This window comes from Barbatula barbatula, assembly GCF_947034865.1.
Source record: "Barbatula barbatula genome assembly, chromosome: 3".
In the NCBI taxonomy this organism is placed as follows: Eukaryota; Metazoa; Chordata; class Actinopteri; order Cypriniformes; family Nemacheilidae; genus Barbatula; species Barbatula barbatula.
In genome coordinates, this window is record NC_136764.1 from 13422425 (window position 1) to 13446555 (window position 24131).

Here is a 24131-nt window from a genome sequence, read left to right on the forward strand (position 1 = left end):
AATATCATAAATTGGACAATTATATGAATTGCTGATGACTTTTAATGGACATTCACCTGTGTATCATTTCAAAATGGATCTTATGGATATGGAGAAAATTCTATTCAATATTTATTTGTTTTATTAAAAAATTTCACAACTGATTTTCAAACATATCACATTTCAAACATAAATAAAAATGTCTCAGAACTTCAAGCATTAGTTCAGCTGCACATCTGCAGAATACAGCATCTGGAAAAGAACAAGGAAAAACTGTAAATATACAAAATATTTATTGAACTTATGTTTCAGCAATTGCATTTTCATCTGGTTAAGTTATTAATGTCCATAACATGGAACTTCTGGAAGGAGCAGAGTAAACACCTTCCAGCGGCCATCTTATGTATTACTGTATGCCCTAGTTGACACCACATTCATCTGAGCAGCAATGAACAGGCAACACTTTAAGGCATGATTGTCTGTGACTCAGACATGCAACATTTCTGGCTGAAAACTTCAGCATTTATTCTTACACTGTAGCATCACAAGTAATTGATTAAGGTGTTTGCATACCAAAGCAAACTCGAGCAAGTTCATGTTGCTCCTACAGCCTTTTCTGCATTAGCAGGCCACCTGAAACGACAAAATATTGTCAGAAAGTACAAGCTAAAATTTGTATAATGCATATTGCTCATTGAAATAATTGTTCTTGGCATAGCGCAAGCAAGGAAAACCACAAGCATTTATTTAATGAATTTTGTTTTCAATTTTATGTTCATTGAGAATTGTTTGCCTGACCCATATTTATAAGAATTCCATTATTTTGCTATCTGTGTCAATAACTCTCTCTCGTTATGTTTTACCATCCTATTTTAATCATATATCAGATAACTATATGAAATTCTTACATCTTTCTATGGATATTCACCTGTGTATAATTTCAAACAGGATCTTATTAATGGAGAAAATTCTATTCAATATTACATTTTTTAATTAAAAAAAAGTCACAACTGATTTTCAAACATACATAGATGTGCCCCGAAATCCACAAAGGGTCAAGCATTAGGTTATTTATTTATACAATCAAGATTTGTTAGGTCAGCTTCACATCTGCAGAATACAGCATGGAAAAGAACAAAGAAAACCTGTTTTGGCCTATATAATATCCAAGATTCTCATTGAATTTGTGTTTCAGTAAAATTACCATATGCATTTTCATCTGGCCAAGTTATTAATGTCCATAACATGGAACTTCTGGAAGGAGCAGAGTAAACACCTTCCAGCGGCCATCTTATGTATTACTGTATGCCCTAGTTGACGCCACATTCATCTGAGCAGCAATGAACAGGCAACACTTTAAGGCATGATTGTCTGTGACTCAGACATGCAACATTTCTGGCTGAAAACTTCAGCATTTATTCTTACACTGTAGCATCACAAGTAATTGATTAAGGTGTTTGCATACCAAAGCAAACTCGAGCAAGTTCATGTTGCTCCTACTGCCTTTTCTGCATTAGCAGGCCACCTGAAACGACAAAATATTGTCAGAAAGTACAAGCTAAAAGTTGTATAATGCAAATTGATTATTGTAAATAATTTGTTCTTGGCATTGCACAAGCGAGAAGAACCACAAGTGTGTCCTCTCACAATTTGGCTATTGCAAGATTTACTGTGTGCCTTAGTAGACACCACATTTATCTACATAAAGATGAATGGGCAACACAAAGGCAACATTCTGATTCATGTCACACAAATCCCATTTATAGGCATCTGGATTAACTGTCTGACAGCATGATAGATTCAATGTAACACCCTTACACAACAATTATTACCATTATAAACGAACTTTCATTCAACAAGTTATACATTTCATTGTACATTGCGTATAATTAACATGCTGTGTTTAAATGTAAAGTTGAAATTTCTGTTGTAGCCAGTTAAATTGGTAGATTTACAGTAAAGGTTCCAAAAATTGAAGTTATTACAGGGATAGAGAAGACACCTGCAGTTCAAGAACAATGCTGCTCCATGTCCTCATGTTATCAGCACGTTGTTCACGTGCTACCTTCAGGTTATGCTGCAAAATATAACAGTCAAAACTATTATTAATGTAATTTAACAATTTGTTAAAATGGCCACACGTCCAAGACTACTGTAAAGGTCTTTGCACATACAATCCGACATTGTGTATGCATTTTTCTTATTTGGCGCTTGTTTGTACGGTGTCGCTGAATTGTCAAAACCCCTACAACATGCTTGCTACGGATGAAAAAACGCAGAAAATTTAACCCATTCCGATTTTTTTATGACGGACGAAAGTATCTTAGGCAGTGTGTAAATGGGATTGACACAACGTGAGGTCGGAAATTTCGGATTCAATGTGCAATGGCCTTTAATCATTCAACATGCTATAACACATACAGGAATTTAGTTTTTCATATACAGAGATAAGATATTCTAATAAGCATACCCATAAAAACGTAATAATAAAACTTACCCTGCATACATAAGAAAGTGTAGTCTAATGGACTACAGCATGACAAACAACCTTCTGCAATCTTCTCTCCACGTGGACGCTCAGAAATCTTTCATGGGTCAGTACGCGTCTAGGCGACCTTGAAAGTGCCTGAGTAAAAATTACCCTGCGACCCCAGATATTTCAAGGGGTACACAATACCAGTCGCAAATCGAGACATATTATGGCTTTCTTTTCACAATTAAGAAATACAGCCAAAGTGATCAAAACTGTGGATAAACACAATGGGAATATATGTAAGTATGTAAAAAGTTGAATTAATTAAAACGATGCAGGACCAAGGACTTTTATTTTGAAAACGTGTTTCTTCGCTGCCATCTTGAAGCAGAGTAAAGTTGATCCAGCCGCTTTTGTGGCTTCTGTCAAATCGAAAGGGCTCATATCGTTAACATTGAGTCATTTAAATCCCAAGACACTCCCAACTTCAGCCAAACTTCGACCTGTCAACAAAACCCAAGATATCACAAATACCTACACTTTTAAAGACCGTTTTAGACACCATCTGGACGAATAGGGTAAGGAGCTAGAGAGTGTGTTCATCCCTATATTTGCATCTTAATTTAGATGAAACTACCTTGTGTTTTTCTTCTACTTTACATATTACTGGTCGATTCAGTACTGTCTCTTCTTGTGTCGTATTACAATGAATTAATGGTATGATATGTATAGGATCAATTGAGCTGTCTGCTTAAATCGTTACACCACTTCCACTTTTTGCGACACTCCCACTCTAAAATATTCATGTATTAACGTTACCTCATGAATGTTGTTGTATTCATCTCGGATCTTATTTAAATGTCGTCATTGTGCTTTATTTTGTTTGGGAGAAGTAGGCAGCATTGTAACATTTGCCCCCCTTGTCACTAACCCAATTGCTATTCTTGTTGCACTTGCAATATATATATATGGCTTTGGCACCAGCTGGGATTGCTTTGAATAGTATGCATGCTACAGCCCTTGAGAGGAATTATAATGGTTCTATGGTGCTAGATAACAGACTGAAACATGAAGGAATTGTGTTTCTAACTAAATCTGTCTGTCTACAATCCTTACTGTAACTCGAATGCCAGTGTGCCCTGTGAAACACCATATTTTTGTTATAACTTCCAGATGCCCAAGGGTGTTATTTCTGTTTTGAGGTTGCGATAGTGGATGTGACGCTGTGTTCAGGTCACATTCCTCACCTTTAACACGATTACACTACATTTAACCGATAAGAGTCAAGGCTCAGTGCTTAGACAATGGAATGATTGGAATGATTCATCAAGGTTTCACATACATGATCAATTTGTCTTTGAACTGTTTTTGTAATACTACTGTGTTCTTAAAATAGCCTTAACTACAACATTCTTATCGCGTGAATACATTACAATTAATCATGCCTGGACACAGTTGTTAAGAATGCAAAGACTCAAAATGCACTTTCTTTTCAAAATATATTTGTAGAAGAGTATTTTCTTGCATGTGAAATAAAATCCAGACATGTTCTTGGCAAGTGTCTGTGAGATTGACCCATCTAGCAATGAAAATGAGAGCGACATCTGGACATTCATCTTCAACAGAGCCAAACCATCCAACTCTCCTGACAGACCTGTAACTCAATGTTACAAAATAGTTATTCCTTGATTTCAATTCAAATGTCAAATGGAAAACAATAAAATACACAATAAATTACTTAAAAATAAAACAGCATTGATGTTTGATGTGCAACTGCTATACAATGAGAAATGTGTGTGTTTACTTGAAAAATCCAAGATAAATATTTAGCATTCTTGATTGTAGATAGATGATCGATATGATTCATAAAGACCCGTATTTATCTTTCACAAGTTTGTCCTTTTTCATGTGGTACATGCGATGGCACTTCTCATTGATAATATTGTTTTGCCTGTAATATCTGATAGAACCAGAATGGAGGCCCATGGCTCACCGCGCTTGTCCAGGAAGAGAAAGCGAGAAGGTTCCAATGGGGAGGCAGAGGAGGGCGAGAAGCCATTGAAGCAAAAACGATGCACAGTGGTGAGTGGGACATAAGATAGTGTTTTTATGTTCATGTACAGATAGGGGATGGTTATTGAGAACAAAGGCCATGATGCTTTTTTCCTGTTTAGGGTTTAAAATATCCAGCGCCATATGCAGACCAGCTTGAGTCATTGGAAAAAAAGCCATATCAGCGCGTCACGATGGAGGAAGCTCGCAGAGGCACTCCACGTAAGTTACCATCGATCATATTATTATGTTTCGTGAACGATATTTATTTTTGAAAAACTCCTACAAAAACTGCCTAGTCAGGTGCAAAAATACCTTCAATTTCTTCAAATGTCTAAATTTAGAAGTTGCTTTGATGCCATGAAAGCTGATCTCCTTTCTACCGTTAGCTGACAGGCCCGTTCGAGTGTATGCCGACGGGATCTTCGACATGTTCCATTCAGGTCATGCCCGAGCTCTCATGCAGGCCAAATGCCTTTTTCCCAACACACACCTCATTGTGGGCGGTAAGTTTAGTTTATAGCTAACACCTTGATTAATGGCTGTTGAAGTCTATATTAGGCACAACTAGATAGCCCTGTCTTTGCATCCTCAGTTGTTTAATCGTGAACTTGTAACAGAGTTTAAGTCAAGACCTCTCCTCAAGACCCAAATTTAGACCAAAGCAAATCTTGAATTCTGTGTCTTAGCTGTTGTTCATATTAAACACATTTCTACATGGGAATTCAGCACTGCATTTATCTTAATGTCATCTGGTGCCTTTCTAACCTAATGCAGTGTGCAGCGATGAACTGACACACCAGTTAAAGGGCTTCACTGTCATGAATGATGACGAGCGTTATGATGCGATCAGTCATTGTCGCTATGTGGACGAAGTGGTCCGCAATGCACCTTGGACGCTCACGCCAGAGTTTCTGACCAAGCATCGGGTAAGGAGAGTTACACTGTGTATGTCCTTGATCGATGGATGTCTTTCAACGAAAAACTTTCTTTACACCTCAGATTGACTTTGTGGCTCATGATGACATCCCTTACTCATCAGCTGACAGTGATGATGTTTACAAGGACATCAAAGAAGCAGGTGAGGAAAAAATCTACTGATCTACATCTACTTGTTTATAGTTTATTTGCAACGTTGGCCTACCAGTAACCAAAGGGTTGCAGGTTTGAACCCTGAGAAGGGCAATTTATGTGATGTCACCATTATGCCTTTGAGCAAGACACCCGACTGTGGGTCCTCGTGAAAAGTATAAATAAAGTTAATTGGCTCCCAAAAAAAGTTACATTTCGCTCAATGGGCTGCCTGTTTTCATACTCACATTTTAATTACTTTTTCATTTGGGATATCACAGGAATGTTTGCACCAACCCAAAGGACAGAGGGCATTTCCACCTCTGACATCATCACACGCATTGTGCGAGATTACGACCTATACGTCAGACGAAACCTTCAGCGTGGCTACACCGCTAAAGAGCTCAATGTCAGCTTTATCAACGTGAGAGCTTTTCACAATTCACTTGAATTTTTTATTTATGTCAGACATGAGTAAAAGAGATTCTATTTTAAACACTGCATTTTCTGTTACTGCCATAACAAAATAAATTAGCTGCTGTGTTTGTTTCTTCTCACATCTAGGAAAAGAAGTACAACCTTCAGGAGCGTGTGGACAAGGTGAAGAAGAAGGTGAAGGATGTGGAGGAGAAGAGTAAAGAGTTTGTGCAGAAGGTGGAGGAGAAGAGCATCGACCTCATCCAGAAATGGGAGGAGAAATCCCGGGAGTTCATTGGCAACTTCCTACAGATGTTCGGACCGGAGGGAGCACTGGTGAGCGACACAGTAACTTGATCAATATAATGTCATTATTAACTCACCTTCATGTCGTTCCAAACCTGTTTGACTTTCTTCTCTGCAACACAAAAGTAGTGAAAGGAGCTTTTGTGTAATGAAGATCAAAAACAGGCATACACGCATTCTACTCATCACCTATAATCTCACCTTTCTCTCTAACAGAAGCACATGCTGAAGGAGGGGAAAGGCAGAATGTTACAGGCCATCAGTCCGAGACCCAGTCCCAGCAGCAGCCCCACACGAGAGCGCTCGCCCTCCCCAACCTTCCGTCTACCCTTCTTCGCTAAAACCTCCCCTCCCTCCTCCCCCTCCTCCCAACACAGCGGCGCCCTGTCTGGCTACACCTTTGCTGCCCGTGGACTGGCCATCAGCGAGGATGAGGACGATGAAGATTAGAATGTGTTTGCCCTCCATGCATCTGTCTTCTAGTACTGGCAATCAAACCTCATGGCGAAGCAACCCTTACACACAAATACTATACGTTTCGCTCTCTGTATTTTAGCTGATTTTAGAGATGTGAAGGTAAAATGAAGCGCATAGAGGGCACTGTCAGTCCGGAGGTTCTCGTAGTGACTTGAATTTGTGGAGGTTTTAAATAATTGTCAGTGATGGGATGCTTGTATTAAAACTTTAGCCTCCCATTTTGAAGATTGACAGGAATGAGCGTACACGGTATTAATATGTTTTATTTTTGTTGCAAAGTTCAGTTTTAATATGATTCTATTGTTTTTATCATAATATATAATTGTTAGGCATTAAATAGTTAATATTGCATTTGCAATGGGCGAGACTAGAGAGAAATGTCGAAACCACTATTTTGCGCAATCGCGTTTCGCATTTTTGGTCTGTTCTGTACAAGAGCTAAAGACACGAAAAGAACTACAATATTTGTCTTTATTGCATTATCACTGTTGTCATAATGTAAAAGATTAGCTGAATTGAAATAGCTACAAGCATGCCTTTGGTTGGAAAATAAGTGCACAATCAATGTAAAATGAGAGCTTGCTTAATCGAATGAACTTGGATATTTGTGTCATGCTCACACAGGTAAGATGAAACTTTCCTTAAAACAGAACGTTAACAACGCTATATGCTTAACATACAGTCATAAGATGTTCATGTGAAAATGTAACAAGAAAGAACAGTAAATTTATTTGACACTTTGTTTTCACTGTTTTTATGTACTTTCCTTGTTAGACAAAAAAAACATATTTTTTTCAAGCCCACTTTAGACTTTGGTCTCACACTTTAATATTTCTTTAATTATGTTGCATATTTGTCTTTATTCATTAAAATGTGTCATATGTTTACCAGTGAAGCTATTAACAATAACTAAGAAGCAAAATGAGACCTAGGAATATTCCTGGTTAAATGCAACTTGTATTAATATCCACAACACCGTTCATAACAGCCTCATGACATTGCATCTGTTTTGCAAGTGGATTTCCATCAACACTTATTTTACACTTAAGGTAGGCAGGAGGCAAAACTATTTATTATTAACCACAGAGCTTGTATTTAACCTGTAACATTCCCTAAACATCCGATAGCTTTGTCATGTACAGCTATGGACTTTACAGGCCAATTATTGTGTTTAAATTGAGAGCACCTGTGATTTTAATGTTTACTTTTTGCTCATGTTTTGTTCTGAAGGTAAACCTGCTGTCCTGATCTGCACTGATGTCAAAATTAACTGATTTATCTTCAAATAATTGTTTAAAGCTTCAGGCGGTGTTATCTAGCCTCTGCCTTTTCCTTTGCACAAATTAAGTGGAACTAGGAGAGGATTTTATTTACTTTCCCAGGCCTGTTGGCTTTGATTGTACATGATGGAATAACAAACAGGAAGACAAATAAATATAACATCTCTAAAGTCAAATAAATAGTGTCGTCTTATTTTTTGTGTAACATGCAAGTTTTTGGCGCGAGCTGCCACCAGGGGGTGCGCGAGAGGAAAAATGTAATGGCGATCTGTTTTTTTAAGTGGGAATTTTCCATACAATAAAAAAAACATGAACAGTAAACATTTCCTTTGTAATCGCTTTTATTTTAAATAAAAAACTATAATTTATTAGTTTTTGATAGAAACGTAGAAGAAGACTGCAGCTGTCTTCTTCTACGTTTCTACACTGCTCTTCTTTCATGCACTGCAGCCGCTAGGCTAATTTTATTGTCGCACTTGAAAAGTTTCAGATTGATCCTCGTTTTTATTTAGCCTAGGCCTATTTTATCTATTTCGGAGCCTATTCTCTTTAATGTTGTGGATCGTTTGTAACTTCATTGCAATGTAATTCAAGGTACCGTCGTTCTAATTTCCATAACAGTTGTGTTATGATGATGATGATGCTAGCTCCACGGTCATTTAATAGCCCTGGCCTATTGCTGCAATGTTTCTTTTACGCGGCTGAAAATAACCGTGCTTTCTGTTACTGAGCCTGTGTCTGTCACTCGTCCTCTTAAAAGTGGAAGCTTGTGCGTAGCTTTGTTGTATTATATTGAAATTTTGTTGATGTTATTGTCATGCGTGTTTGTTTTTTTGCGCATGATTAAACATGAGTCTTTATATGGCGATAAAACAAATCTTTGTTGCGTTTTTTTTTTAAGTGGGGATTGGGGGTGCGCCAACCCTGTTGGGACATAGAAGGGGGTGCGCAGGAAAAAAACTTTGGGAACCGCTGCCCTAAACGGACAAACTGCTTTATAGAGCATTTTGTAAATGTTATCTTCTTCGGCAAACAAGCGAAAACGTGACAGCATCTTAGAACTGCTTCAAAATGAAGGGCCAAGCGGTGGAGTGAGCCGTTAGCTGCAATTCGCAACCTCACCTCTAGATGCCACTCAATTTCCTACACTGGACCTTTAATTGCGACATGTAGTTTCCCACATGTTTAATTTAGGTAGACTGGAAGGAAAGACAAACACAATGTTTTCACCATGATATATTTATTGATACTGAACTAAACAGTCACAGAGGGAGAGTTCAGATCCTAAGAATATGACCAATAGGATAATAACCACGGACAAAATGGACAATACTTAAGTAGAGTATTTTAGACTGGGCTTTGAAATATAGACATACACTGCACCACTCACACAGGTCTTAACCTAACGTGTCTCTCCATCGGATCTGTTCATTACAGCACTTATACAAACAGATACATGATACTACACTTCACATTTTGCATATTTCTGTAATTTGACTTTTTCTTCCATTAATCTCTAGGAGGGAGACATAGTGTAAGACGAAAAAAGCTGGTCCCTCTGCTCGGTGGCTCATTAGCAGCGAGTCTCATAGATTCCGCTGCGTCCGATGTAACGCACCCATTTAATCACATCGTGGTCACTGTAGTTAAGTTTCGACTCAAATACCTTCAGGTAACGCACCTTCAGCCCAGAGGGTGCAAACGGAACCTGGAAGAGAGGGAGGTCACACATGAAATAGAAGATTTAGAGCACAAATTGTTGTACAAATCTAGCACACAATAGCTAGATTAAACAATCCTCAAACAAACCTGACTGTGGAACAATGCAATAGTAAAAAAAACTTGCTCCACTCACCTCAAAGTTCATGGAAATGGGTGGACGGGCCCACTTCTTCTTATCGTTAGTGGGCAGCAGCTCAATCTCAGCACTGATCTGAGACTCCTTCATTCCTGCCATGCGCTTGATCCTGAGGGCATTGCAGTGGTCACCATAACCATGAATGCACACATCTGTACTTATGGAATGAACGTTTAAGATGCGTCAAGACAGCAACACTTACTTCCACACAATGGCGTTCTCACTGGCCTTGTATTTAGCTTTTCCTTTCATACAGATCACCTGCACTCCACTTGTGTTCAGAGGGGTTGGAATGTGCACCTGTTCATAGTAAACAAAGCAAGTACAATGGATAAATCACTAACCATTGATGATAATGCTCATGCTTTTTGTAAGCAAACTTTTGAACTCACCTCTATTTTCTGTGCCAGGAGTGAGGGCTTGAAATTCGATTTGATGACAACTTTCACCTCCAGTTTTGTCCGTCCAACCTCTCTGACCAGCGGAATGACCCGGAATGGCAGAATAATGTCCTTAGTGGTACGATACCTGCATACAGAAATATACAATGTTATCTCTTTGACTCCCTTATGGGTGAAATGCTAAAGTGTCCAGCAAGTCTGATGCTAACCTCATGAGCTCATATTCTCCATCGGGGGGAATGAAGCTGATGCTGCGCTCAGAGTCAAATTTGCTGAGACGCACGCACTGATGGAAAGTGCAGTCATCGATGGCTATGGACTGTTTCCCACTGATGGAAAAGACAGCAATAAGACATTCTACACAATTCATTTTGTAAAATGAGCTAGATTTGGTGCATTTAGTGAAATTATAGTTATCACTGACAACATAACATTAAGAAACAAAACAAAATAACTTTTAACCTATTTGTTGTAAAAATAACAAGGGATACACTGAAATAGATATTTAGATCAATATCAATGGCCAATACTTATTATTATTTTGGTAAATACCACTGTACAATAACCAGTTACATAGTTTTGTCAGCTGTTTTAAAAGCAGCGTTTAAATGTAATCAATGAATATTGAATTCTTTATACACTATTCGATTTACAATACTACTCAAATCAAACTGGTTATAATGAATTTTTTTTACTATTGCCCGAAATACAATGCATCCCTTATACGAAACAATAGAAACCAGAGGAAATTCTTAAAAATAAATCAACAGCACTAAAGATGTTGTACATTAAATAACAAAAAACTGAAAACAGAAATTCAGAGATACAATACCTTCCCCCTAACTCACTGTGGTACAGCACAAAGAAAGGGACGCAACAAAAACAGACAGCTTCAAAAATCAAAATAAATCAGCGGAGGACACAACACACATTCAACATCTTAAACAATGCTGGATAGAGAACCAAAAACAAACACTTCATTCAGACAAAAGACAAATCATTTATAAAGCAAAGGCAAACAAATCAAACATATCAGCATAATCATGCAAACCTCTTCCCAGGATCATCAGTAGTTCCTCCTTTCCCCTGTTTATCAATCACAATTTTGTCATTCATGCCAAACTTGCATTCAGGCATTCCACTCAGGTAGCTTTTCATCACAACACGACCAGAGACGTGGGCGCTCAGGACCTGCCCTGTTAAAATGAGACACAATAATGTGAAAGAGTTAGAACTAATAACTCATGTCTCACTACATCTCAGTGGATGATGTCCTACCCTGAGGAGACATGAGCAGGTTGACGCTTTCCAGAACATCCAGGAAGAGCTCATTGCGACGGTACTTGATGCCTTCGCGACGCCAGCCGATCTGACCAGTCACCTGGCTTGTGATCTGAGACTGCTCCTCTTTAGTCTACGGAGCAACAATATCTGAATTTAGTTACACTTATTATACAACCGTTTATTCAACAGTCTACAGTTCAGTTTTTACAGATCTTCAATTTGATTGGAAGTGGTTACTAGATATATAGTTTAAAGATCTTATGTATACAATTTCACACTTGGAATTATGCTACTGTATTGAATATCAGCACAACTGTTTGACATTATAATAAGTATAAATGCATAAACAATTTGTACAGAAAAATATAAATTTAAAAAGAACAAAAAATAATTATCACAATGGCAAATACCTGATGCTGCAGTCGGACAGGTTCAGAAGAGCAGATAGGGAAAAAACAAAGAAAGATGCATTACACATAATACGCATCAGCCATCTCTACAAGTAGCACAGCAGACACATCAAAACAGCTATCATCAACGTATACATATAAAGAAACGTAAGCTTTCAGAATTAGGCAGTTCAAGTGCAGCATGAGTGGGGATTCTGTATGTGGTTTCTGATAAAAAGACTTTATCTTGCACAAAACACGTGAATGATTATGTTCTTGCTGTGAAAAGGGCTAGAAAAAAAAACTCCATCCTACCTGCCCTTTGATGCCCTGCTGGGTAATAAAAGTCTTGAGTGCTCCTGTCTCTGAATTCTGGGGGTATCCAAAGTCCAGGATTTCTGCAAACACACAACAAGACAATGAGACACTCACTACAGAAGGCATTGAGAAGCTTCTCTACGTTTTATTTATTTACTGACAGAAAAGCATACCATTAAAAGAAGGGTGTGTTATGTTAATGTTACCACAGGCACACTGTGAATCAGAATATAGTTTGCATTTGTGATCCAGTCTTACCATCAAGCAGCTCGTAGATAAGCACAAAGTTGTTCTTGATATTCTCCTCACTGATCTTCCCAAAGTAGGCCGTCATGACATCACACATCTTGTAGAGGAACTCGAACACCATAGCAGCATTGACATTCTGCTTGGTGACAGCAGCCAGCCAGATGTTGGAGCGCTTGACGTGGAAGAAGCTGGTGCGGGCGATGTTGGTGACAGGGGAGCGCACCTGCTGTCGGGCGTGGATCACGTTCACACGGAACGCGTCCACCGCATTGCGTCTGTGGAGAAGGACAAGACAAAGTTCACCCTGAGATAATGGAGGAAGAGTGAACACATGGTCAACATCTGCCAGTAAAGCCTTTAAGACCAACATTCCTTTGGTCTGTAGAAAAAGCATTAAAGACTCGATTGGGTGTTTCCTGCTGACCAAAACCTTAAAAAAAAAACAAATGGTGCAGATAAGTTACAAGACCCTGTAGACAGACTCCTCCTTCTTTGAATGCACATCATTAGCATCTTCAATAAATAATTCTGGTTCAAACACTGAAAAAGTGCACAGAAAATTTAAAATATCCAATGTATACTAATCAGAAATAATAATAAATGTACTATCCCATGCCTAAGGCGAATCAAAAAGGTAAGCCAGTTGCACTCAATCTTCAATATCTGGTTTACCGCAGTATATGTCAGGTAACATGCTCGGGTTAGGGCTCGGCGATATTGACAATGAGAATATATTCAATATTATATGTTAGATATGTAAAGTTGACTAGCCTTTTTGAAAAGGATTATCAATTTAACAGCCTTGCAATCTGTTCATTAGCATATTATGTTCGCAAATGCTACCTAGCTGCTTTAAGACATGAAGTTTAAACAAGATAAACATGTCATTTGGTGTAATCATTTATAATCATAACAATTAGGTATATACGCGTATGAGCATTCAGCTTCAGCGGTTGTTGTTGAGGATTAAAAAACCTAGAAATGTCACAACTGACCCATCAAATTCAATCAGTATTTCAAAAGAGTCGTGCAATACAGCAAATATACTATGATTTTATTCAAAACCTAAAATATAGTACAACTTTGATGTTTTTAACAAATATTCATACCAAATTATTCTGAACGATCTGTGAATTTGTTCTAAATACTGAATCAAAGATTTGTTTAAAAAACTAAATAACCTTTTCACTCTTTTTATTATACTGTAGGCCTATTTACTTGATCTCAAGTGGAAGAAAGGTGTTATGCCATTTCATATACTTTATTATTTCAATATAATTGTTAGCTATATCGCCCAGTCCTAGTTTTGGACTCATGTAATTGTTGTCATGCGTTAAAGTTTTGTTTTATTGGCTGGGGTCTACAAAAACATGCTTCTATGCCATTGAGCTTATCGTAGGATAGCTTACCTACTGCTACAGTAGCCACAATGGAAATGGAGAAAAACAGCATGGAAGATAATAAAAATAATGTAGGAAAAATGAAAAGGAAAAAAGACAAACATGTCTTGCATGTGTAATTGTATAACAGCAATATAAACACACACAAATGAAATTCCGATGATTACAATCACTCATGAACAGGAGTTATCTCGAAAAATGTTGTACTTCTCCTTATATATACAGCCGCAGAAAAAATTAAGAGACCAATCTAACTTTTCATTTCAAACCAGCTTTAACTAGATGTATCGTGGTCATTCCAGTCCAGTGTCTGTTCCATTTCAACAAAATCAGATCTCGGGAGTGACAAAGTCATCCAACAGCAATGTTAAAGGCTGACAGAATGACAAGATACCCCAAAACTACGATGATATAACACATTTTATTTGAACTGATATTGCTGTTCTATTGCTACAAGTCAATATGAACTTTTCTATGCAGTATTTGAGGTCTGAAAATATAAAAATAGAAACAATAATTTTATTTGGAATGTGGTCAAAAGTATTGTTAGTACTTCACAGAATGACACAAGAACGATAATTTTACCTAACATCAACCTATAGATTGTAAATTCAGAAAAACTGAAACGTTGCCTTGAAACGGTCTCTTAATTATTTCCATGGCTGAATATAGAGAAAATTGGTCAAAGACGGTCATGTTTATGGAATAAAAAGGTAAAAACAAACAAAGAGATTAATGTTTTCCTGCTTTTAAACATCCTGTCATCTTTCCTCTTTCACTGGCCTAACAGGATAGCCGCAATGACATGGATTCTGAACCCTGTTGAGCATGAAAAAAGACAAGTTTCCTTTTTTCAGACCACGTCCGATCTGCCAGGAAAAGTACGTTTATGCTGTATCTGAATCAACACAATCTTTGTTTCAAACAGAAAATCAAAGAGATTACGGTTTGAATATGTCAGCCACTGAAAAACTACTTTATCTTGTTTTTGCACTGGGAATGTGCAACAGTATTAACAATCTCTTTCACCCAGGACAAACTCACCCTATATCATCACGGTAGACGCGGGAGATAAGAACCTCCCCTTTATGGTTGTAGATGAACAGTCCTCCAATCATGGTGACCGTCCCTCAGACCTCACATTCCATGATGGGCTCTCAGTCCTATAATTCAAAAGAAAATGACTCTTACTGGCTGATGTGTGACCTTGATAACATGAATTATTTTGGCCATAAAGTGAACACAGATAAGGATGGCGAGCTCTGTAACCATATGGGCTTCTGTGACACCCAAATAAGACAGTTTGGGAGATAACATGTCTTATTGTTTGAATAGACATCCTTGCCTATAACTGGATTCATCCATGTTAATCACCCCATTCAATAAAAACAAACAGTGCATTTGTTTGTGCATACCTCATATTAAATCACAAAACATCGCAATGTCATCAAAATGCGAGATGATATTGCAAATGACATTGGTATTCATTAAATGTAACGACGATGAACAGGAAGTGTTCGTCCCGTGCGATTTAATAGCGACATGATTGGTGCTGTCTGCCAGCTGATTATGTGATCCTTGAAACTTTCATGTTTTCCACCTAACATCTTAAATGGGTCCGCATACGTCATCTTGTTACCGTTATTAATGAATTATTCAGAGTCACGAAGCACCATCATTATGTAGTGAGCTCGTGAGCTGCTCAACTCCTTCCCTCGAGACCTGTGTCGAAATCTCGTCCGTATTGTCGATTAAGAAGAATATCCCACAATGTAAACATTGAAACAAATTGATTATTTCGCATTATAAGTTACAAATTTGTGCATACCTTGTGCATAAATTTGTGCGCGGAATAAACCCTTCCCTCTCGGTGGTATTTTTCTGGATCTAAAGGATTAGCGGGACACGAGCAGCAGTCCCTCCCTCTGTCAGGAAGTCAGCTGACAGCCGCCGTTCTACGCATGCGTATTACGAGCAGTTACGCCGCCTTGAACTAAATACCTTTTTATAAATGCTATATTTTATTCTTTGTTTTATTTGACAAGTAAACCCACATTTGGGGTCACTATCCAAATAGTCTGCCAGTTTAAGTAATGTTATTTTATGTTTTCCGTATGTAAATCTTGTAAAGTGTTATTTTGTTGCAAAACATTTGAAAAATGTTCATAAGGCTACTTATTTGACTCTTTATTAACATTATTTGCATTATAGCTCATGTTTTATATTTACAAGAACACTGTCATTAAAAATGTTCATAAGGCTACTTATTTGACTCTTTATTGCATTATAGCTCATGTTTTATATTTACAAGAACACTGTTATTAACACGTCAATGCAGTTGTCTGCTGTAGGCCTGTCAATGCAGATGAAGAAACAATGAAAAACGAAATATGACACAAATACTTGTATTTTGGTGAGCGCAAGGTCAATGCACTGTTCGTGGAGCGTGTAGGTGGATGCTGTTGTGACAGTTAACAATTAACAAAGACATTCTTGTCTAAATTCAAAAGACTCTGAAGAAAGTTTGCATCCGCCTACTCACAGTTGTTCCATTCTTATTGCATGAAAAAAAGAATTTAATTTCTTTGTTTCAATAATCTAATTTGCTAAAATGAAGGCTATGGGTTTTTAGATTATTCCTACAATTTATCTAGCTAGCACACAACAGAAAACGCTACAATATATATTCACAACTGGCATTAATAGCATATTTTAATGGAAATAATTGTGTTATTTGTAGGCTACTGCCTTCTGGTAAGCATGTTATTGATTGTTTAAAAGCAACCGAGGACAATCTGATTTAAAAACAAATTGTGTGACATCACTGCCAGTGGGTCGCTCTGACGTCAGGTGGAGTTAAAGATGTTCTAGCTGGGTGGAGAGAGAGAGCGAGCGAGCATTCAGAGATCAACATCAGCATCACAAGATGGGAAACGTTCAAGTAAGTAAAATAATGAAATTGCCATGCCTTCTTTTTCTCATCGAATAATTTATTTGAGTGCAGATTACGTAGTTTATCATAAGATTGTTACATATGCAACATATTTCGTAGACCTACAACAAATGTGTTTATATGTAAACGCGACAGGAACGCCTGTGGCTACCATGGCACTTTTTTATTTTCATGGTTTAACAGCTTGAGTTTTCCAATAATTATCATAACCAATATTTTATTATCATACTGAAACTAAAAGGTTTGAATGTAGCACGAATTTTAAATGTAGGCTATTTTAGTTTTCTTTCTTTTTTTAATTAAACACGTTTTATTGATTACTATTTGTATTTACTGTGAGTATTTGTTTACAGAGGAAGAAAAGATAACTAAAAAGAATAAAGAATTTTATTATCAAAAGGGCACATTGTTATTATGGCCAGTGGGCGAGGCAGAGGAAGGCTTACGCTATTCCTGTCTCTGCCCAGAGATCCTATGACTCAGCTAATGTGTTGGATACAGAACCCCTCCCCTCACTGTGCTGCATTGTGAGCCCTTGAAAACATCCTGATCGCCTCACTGTTTTCGCCTCGCATCATTTGACTTATCAAAACATCCTAAAATGTTAAAGATGTTGTGCAAATTTTTTTATATTGTCATTTTTTTAAACTGTAGCCTACTGATAAACAATGACATTATATAATAACTTACCATGTGCTTCTCCTTGTATAACCTTTATTTTAGCCCACAATAACTCCTTATGAGGACTTTGATGTGGTGGCAGACATCAAAGCAATTCGTAAGGCCTGCAAAGGAATGGGTAGGTTAAATAATAAAATAAATGCTGTTGGAGACACTGATACAAATAAGGTGTCAATAGGATGATGATGATGATGATGATGATGATAAGATATAACACTGCACTACATATTTTAAGCACATGAATATTCATCTTTATCTATGATTCTAATTTTCTTAACATTTTGGAAAAATCATTGACATTATCTGATTTAGCTGTTGTCCCTTATTGTTCATAGGAACAGATGAGGAGACCATCATTGCTATTCTTGCAAATCGTTCCTCAGCCCAGCGGATGGAGATTAAACAAGCATACTTTGAAAAATATGATGATGTGAGTCATTTTGCCTAGCAAAAATGTGTTCTTCATTGTAACACGGAACAAATGGGCTCAAATTCCCCAATGCATTAGGTTATATTGATTTTAGACTACATTAGATTGTTGGTATAGAGTTTCTGATGCATTTTATTGTGCCGGGTTCATGGAAAAAGAGAGGGATGGTAAAACTGTCAATAAAGAGTCAACATGCTGTGTAAGTGTCTATTTTTGGTTTTGGTTAAGGAGCTGGAGGAAGTGTTGAAGAATGAACTCACAGGGAACTTTGAGAATGCGACCAGGGCCATGTTGGACCCCCCACACGTCTTCTTGTCTAAGGAACTGAGGAAAGCTATGAAAGGAGCAGGCACAGACGAGGATGTGCTGGTGGAGATCCTCTGCACAAGCAATAATCAGGTTAATGGTTATATACATTTTTATATTTTGGTGCCTGTCAGTCAGACATAGGCTACTTAATAACTGTAGTCATGCACCCATTAATGTCCCGTTAGAAAAATGAATAATTACCACTTCGGTTGTTTTTATTTTGTTGATTGACAGGATATATTGAATTGCAAAGAGGCATACATGCAAGGTAAGCTCATCATGCAAATACAATTTACAGAGAAATGATTTTAATAAAAAACGTTGATATCATGATATATATCGATTTGTTCCAATGTTGTTGTTCAGTACATGAGCATGATTTGGAGGCTGACATTGAAGATGACACCAGTGGAGAAGTGAGGAATCTTCTGGTTTCTCTTTTACAGGTAACATGTCTGTTATTTCACAATTGTTCATAGAGATGCTCATGAAGGTATAGGAATTGTATAATAGAATATTTAAATGTATGTTTATGAAGCAGTTTATGTTTAGAAGCAGACTATTCACTTTTATTTTTCCAGGAAGTCCCACTGAGTTCAATGATCTCTTTTACAAAAGAGACCTATGTTAGTCCACCAGATTCTAGCATTCCAATCTAGCAATCCATTCTTTGGTCCGCTGTTACATTACCCTTTTCCCTTCCCCGTCTCCGCAGAATCAACAATCAACTTTTTTTCTACACTGGAACATGGGTGGTGCTGAATTCCTTTCCTTTAGGGAGCCATTTTTATGTTCATGCTCTGTACAGTTTGCAGTGCATAATGTTTAGGAATAATTGAAGTCATATTTATTATTCTTTGCCGTATTTCATGTTTTATCTGCAGGCCGACAGAGATGAGTCTTATGAGGTGGACGAAGAGCTGGCAGAACAAGATGCCACATCTTTGTTTGAAGTAAGACTTGCTGTTCTTCATTGCTTCATTCTGTGTTTTTTTTAGTATTGTGTTGAATAAATAAATATGATGGTTATTCACCAGGCAGGAGAAGGTCGCTTTGGAACAGATGAGTCTACTTTCACCCATATCCTCACTCACAGGAACTACCTACAGCTTCAGGCTACCTTCAAGATATATGAGACTGTAGGGTTACACTGCCTTCTTTTATGATATGCATGAATGGAGCTTTTTTAACATTACTTATGAGTCTGGTTTCTTTGTCACAGCTATCTGGGACAGATATCCTGGATGCCATAGAGAGTGAAGCTACAGGAACATTGAAGGACTGCTACATTACACTGGGTAGCTATAAGAAATGTTTCTATAGAATTAAGGAGTCAATTCAAAGCGACAAATGTAACATACTTGTAATTATATTACAGCAAGATTTTATTTGTGTTTTCTGATGGGACACCATTTGTTTTGCTTAAACAGTGAGATGTGCTAAAAACCCACAACTGTATTTCGCACGTCGCCTGAATGCTGCCATGAAAGGAGCTGGAACTGATGAGGATACGCTCATACGCATCATTGTGGGACGGTCTGAGGTCTGTGAATATGATGGGCTGATGTCTAACAAAGAATTCAAAGAAGTTTTAATGGAAAAAGTGAACAGATAAATATGTTTCACTTCGCACTTTCATGTTCCCCTCTAGGTGGATTTGGAGACCATAAAGGACATGTACTTGGAGAAATATGATGTTACATTAAAGGATGCCCTGAGCTCAGACTGTGGGGGGGACTTTAAAGGCCTCCTAATAGAAATTCTACACTGAAAGACCGTCAGGTGGAGCCAAAGAGTCAATAACTGAATCCACTTACAACACTGCCCAAAATAAATATACCATATTTAACAACTAGAATCACCTCTTCTGTACACAGGGAGCACAATCGAGCTCACTTTGTTATCAGCGCTATTTGTGAATTGGCCAGAATATATTCACATGCATTTTACAAATTTAAACACTTTGTCATAACATTTTCTTACATCTAAAATGGTTGTCCTTTAGACAGTTTAAAATAGTTTTTATTACTGACATTATATTACTTTAACTCACTAAACACGTGCCTTGACAGTTTCATAACATTTGGTGTTTGTTATTTCACTCACCTTTTTTAACAGGACAAATCCTAGTGCACAAAGGGTGATTCTTGGTTTAATTCTCTCTCTGTTCACAGTGATTAATATTTATTGAAGTTCTATAAACTAGATATATACATGTATAACTATGGTTCTAAAGTCGATAATGCTAACTTATGTTGCGACAGATATTCTATTTAAAGCAGCTAGAGTAAAGAAGGTCAGTATTTCCTTGATAATGCTTTTTAACACTGGACATGTACTTGTTGTGACTGTTAATATTCTAAAGCGACATAGTGACGTATTCTTAGAATGCTTCGGAATCTGCTTTTTAAGGTAGTACAAAATGCTCTGTGGATGGATAATATTGATGAAATATATCAGGGAATAATATCCCAAAGACTACTGAGTGCACATTATTCATAAAGCATGAATTACACTAAATAGTTTGTATGTAATGCAGTTTTGTGTTTGTGATTATACATTGAAAAACAAAATTATTTGCTTTTATTGTAGCCTTCCTTTAATATGTCTCTTTAAATAAGACCCTTGGCCCCTAGAAATCCATGAACAGACACATAAAACAACTTGAAACTTTTCATATGTATTTATTTATATAGATTGTACATATAATATTAATTAATGATAATTCAGCAACTAAAATTACATAGTATTTGACTGAAAAACCTACCGTACCTACTGTGAAAAGTCAAAGAATTCAACTTTTATGCACCCCAAAGTTTCCAGATGTTTTAGTTCAGGCGCAGGCTTCCATATAACAGTAGTATAATCACATATCCTAAACCTAGACACCTGCAAAGGCCGCAGAACCAGACACTTATTTAACCCATGCAGCCTGAGAAGGCTGTTAGCTTTCTTGACAGTGTAACACTCTGAGTTCAGATACACTTCTATGAGTCACAAAATGCATGTTTATGTAACATTGAGGCTTATAAACTCATTTGAAATAACAGGACACTTGACAGACAAAACAAGATTGTAAGTCGAAATACAGCTAATCAAAACATCCGTATTTCATGTACGTATACCACTAAAAAGCTTCAAGAACAAACCAAATGCATAGATGGCAAATGCTGAAGATATCACAAAGGTTCAAACTCAACTTAGTGTAACAAAGTTCAAGAAGGGAAGGCAGGAGCCGGGAACCGGCGAACGTAAAACAACTTTTAATATAACAAAACAAACAATAAAACGAAAGTAAAATGCAGGCAGCTCCCTCACGGTCAACTGCTGGCCACACTAACATCATAAAACACCATAAACTCCAGGCCTGGTCCTCTCTCACTGACATTCCGGTCGCTCGTCCTCTTATGCTACCTATCTCCTCCCTGATATGAGACCGGTCCGCATACAGCTGATGCTTGTTATAACTCACATTGCTAAAATGAATGATTCCATTTGGCATCAGGCCACTTTCTCGCCAACCATATTGTCTAATATTTTCAGACTTACTGAAATTGTGTCTCTAAAACTGATTTTTTTTCCATCTGTGTAACATGGCATTAATGTTATTGAACTCTATATGGTAAGGACTGTCTGTATACTGACCTGACCCTGTTAAAGAAGCCATATTTCAGTGTTTCACATTAGTCTGTGATCGATTCAGTCTCTCACACGTTGCTCCTTATGGAATAACTTCAGAGGAACGTCATGTCCTGCTCTCAGTAAAGCTTAGTGTAATAATATTTACCAAATGTTTAACCACAAGCCAATGCATCCTCCATTTATAAGCCTATTTTCAGTCTTGACATGTTTTTGGGTATGGTTGTTGTGTCGATGTATTGTCTTTAAAGAAACCGAGAACATACTTTGTATATTTTTATTGGTAATGCGTGATGTCTATGGGGTGATACAAAAAAACATGTAAGTTACGCTTTATGCAATACAACAGCCTTATACATAAATGATCCCAGAGAACTACTGATACCCTTCTTTATAGGTATCCTGTATTTTAAACAGCACAATCAAAGCCATCTGGTTCTGTTTGCCATTCTATTCCCGCTACCAACAAAATATTTATGACCTTTTTCTGCCTTTGATGTGCCAGGTTTTGAGTTAAAACTCTTAAAGTAAATCATAAAAATTTTTTGTGAACTGTATTGTAAATTGTAAAAAATGGGTTTAGATATTATTTGATGACTATGTAATTAACTCCTACAAAAAGTAATTTTTAGTTAAGAAAACAAACAGTATACAGCTTCTACTTTTTACTAAAGTTTTATTGAAGATGAAGACAATGCACAAAACATGTTGTAAGACGTACCCTCCTTCAAAGAAATGTTTACATTGTTAATGATCTGCATGTTTCAAAGGGCAAATACAATAAAGAATGGAAAAAAATCAGGCAACACAACATCTACCTAACAATAATAAAAAAATAGAGTATGAATGTTTTTTCATTCATTTTTACATATTTCACTACAAAATATATTGTAACAAAACATACTTGAGATTATAATGCTTTTGATCAGTTGACAGATGATTCCAGATTTAAATTATATTTCTGTTTGGTTTAGCTTCGAGTCCATCTGTTGAAAATGATTCAGAAAGCACATAACTGATGCCTAAACAGCAAAAGCATCAAAGGCAATTGAGTTAAAGCGATAGTTCACCCAAAAATAATATTCTGTCATGAATTATTCACTCTCTAGTTGTTCCAAACCTGTATACATTTATTTGTTTGGTTGTACACAGAGAATGATATTTGGAATAATGTTTGTAACCAACCAGTTCATGGACCCCATTGACTACCATACTAGGAAAAGAAATTATAAGGGTAGTCAAAAGTGCCCCAGAACTGTTTGCTGTCTTACATTCTTCAAAAATATCTTCTTTTGTGTTCAATAGAACAAAAAAATATGAAGTAACTTTTCCTACTGTGGTAGTCAACGGGGTCCAAGAACTTTAGTAAAAGGCATTCTTGGAAATATCTTTCTCTGTGTTCATCAGAACAAAGACATTTATACAGACTTGGAACAACACAAATGTGAGTAAATGATGACAGAATGTTTATTTTTGGGTGAACTATCTCTTTAATGCAAAAAAACAACAACCACATGTTAGCTTAATATTAAGCTAGCTGAGTATATCTACGCTCATGCAGCTGTCCACAGAATAGAAATGCTACTTCCGGCATCATAGGCAATGTGGTTGATGCGTCCTCGCACACAATGCACTGTAGCAAAAACCACTGTGCCGTTATGCACCTGAAAGGACACCCTTAGTCCCACACTCGCCCAAACACTTCCCTCTGGCATGGGTCCGCCAATCTGTTGCGCTATGGGGGCTGCATGTGCCCCCTGTGTCCCACCCTGCTCAAGCAAAGTGAGTTTGATTAGACTGCATGAGTGAATGAGCCGCAAATCCAAAGCCACACTAGCCGTTCCTGCTTCCCCAAAGATGAAGTTTCGGTGAGGGAGTAGTGCTCCTGTTCCGGCAAGTGTGACTTGTGGAACTTCGGAAGTTGTCTGGAGGAAGAACAAGGGCTTGTTCCGCACTGCGCCAGATGGGAGACCTTTCTGGGACACGGTGGCTGACAAGGAAGTTGAGACAGCTGAAGGGATCCACAAAAGGCTAAGCATGCTAATACCAGAGTCATCACCAAAGTAGCGCACACTGCACTGTGCGGGTGCGAGGATCTCGAAAGTTAGCATGTCTCCGGTGTCCACAGTGGTTGCGGCTGACAGTGATATGGAAGTGTCTCTGTA

At 37.5% G+C, this 24131-nt stretch overlaps 3 protein-coding genes and 1 long non-coding RNA gene across 6 annotated transcripts; 2 read left to right on the forward strand and 2 right to left on the reverse strand.

Annotated features, from left to right (window-relative positions):
* Nucleotides 1–94: 94 nt before the first annotated feature.
* Nucleotides 95–2569, reverse strand: LOC306892398. 2 transcript variants are annotated; one of them, XR_013786462.1, is made up of 5 exons: nt 2477–2569; nt 1982–2056; nt 1445–1504; nt 553–612; nt 95–231 (listed from the first exon to the last, which is right to left on the reverse strand). It is a non-coding gene; the product is annotated as an uncharacterized lncRNA (long non-coding RNA). The 2 variants fall into 2 exon arrangements; XR_013786463.1 differs by having other exon boundaries at nt 1965–2056.
* On the forward strand, nt 2258–8352 carry pcyt1aa (phosphate cytidylyltransferase 1A, choline a). Its single transcript, XM_079453471.1, has 9 exons — nt 2258–3030; nt 4420–4534; nt 4627–4726; nt 4894–5010; nt 5282–5433; nt 5507–5585; nt 5857–5999; nt 6140–6328; nt 6515–8352. Exons 2-9 carry the CDS (start codon nt 4427–4429, stop codon nt 6746–6748), a joined length of 1122 nt encoding a protein of 373 aa, XP_079309597.1. The 5' UTR covers nt 2258–3030; nt 4420–4426; the 3' UTR covers nt 6749–8352.
* Nucleotides 8353–9282: 930 nt separating this feature from the next.
* Nucleotides 9283–15923, reverse strand: ap2m1a (adaptor related protein complex 2 subunit mu 1a). Its single transcript, XM_079452535.1, has 11 exons — nt 15783–15923; nt 14999–15117; nt 12564–12829; nt 12303–12385; nt 11593–11728; nt 11366–11510; nt 10524–10643; nt 10306–10441; nt 10116–10213; nt 9911–10022; nt 9283–9763 (listed from the first exon to the last, which is right to left on the reverse strand). Exons 2-11 carry the CDS (start codon nt 15070–15072, stop codon nt 9629–9631), a joined length of 1305 nt encoding a protein of 434 aa, XP_079308661.1. The 5' UTR covers nt 15073–15117; nt 15783–15923; the 3' UTR covers nt 9283–9628.
* A 914-nt stretch (nt 15924–16837) lies between these two features.
* anxa13l (annexin A13, like) lies at nt 16838–22786 on the forward strand. 2 transcript variants are annotated; one of them, XM_079452531.1, is made up of 11 exons: nt 16838–16895; nt 17631–17706; nt 17924–18018; nt 18247–18417; nt 18562–18595; nt 18694–18773; nt 19212–19280; nt 19365–19466; nt 19550–19625; nt 19758–19870; nt 19979–20912. In XM_079452531.1, the coding sequence occupies exons 1-11, from the start codon at nt 16881–16883 to the stop codon at nt 20096–20098; spliced, it is 951 nt and encodes a 316-aa protein (XP_079308657.1). In that variant the 5' UTR covers nt 16838–16880; the 3' UTR covers nt 20099–20912. The 2 variants fall into 2 exon arrangements, with proteins under 2 accessions (XP_079308657.1, XP_079308656.1); XM_079452530.1 differs by having other exon boundaries at nt 16841–16895; nt 18250–18417; nt 19979–22786.
* The last annotated feature ends 1345 nt before the right edge of the window (nt 22787–24131 follow it).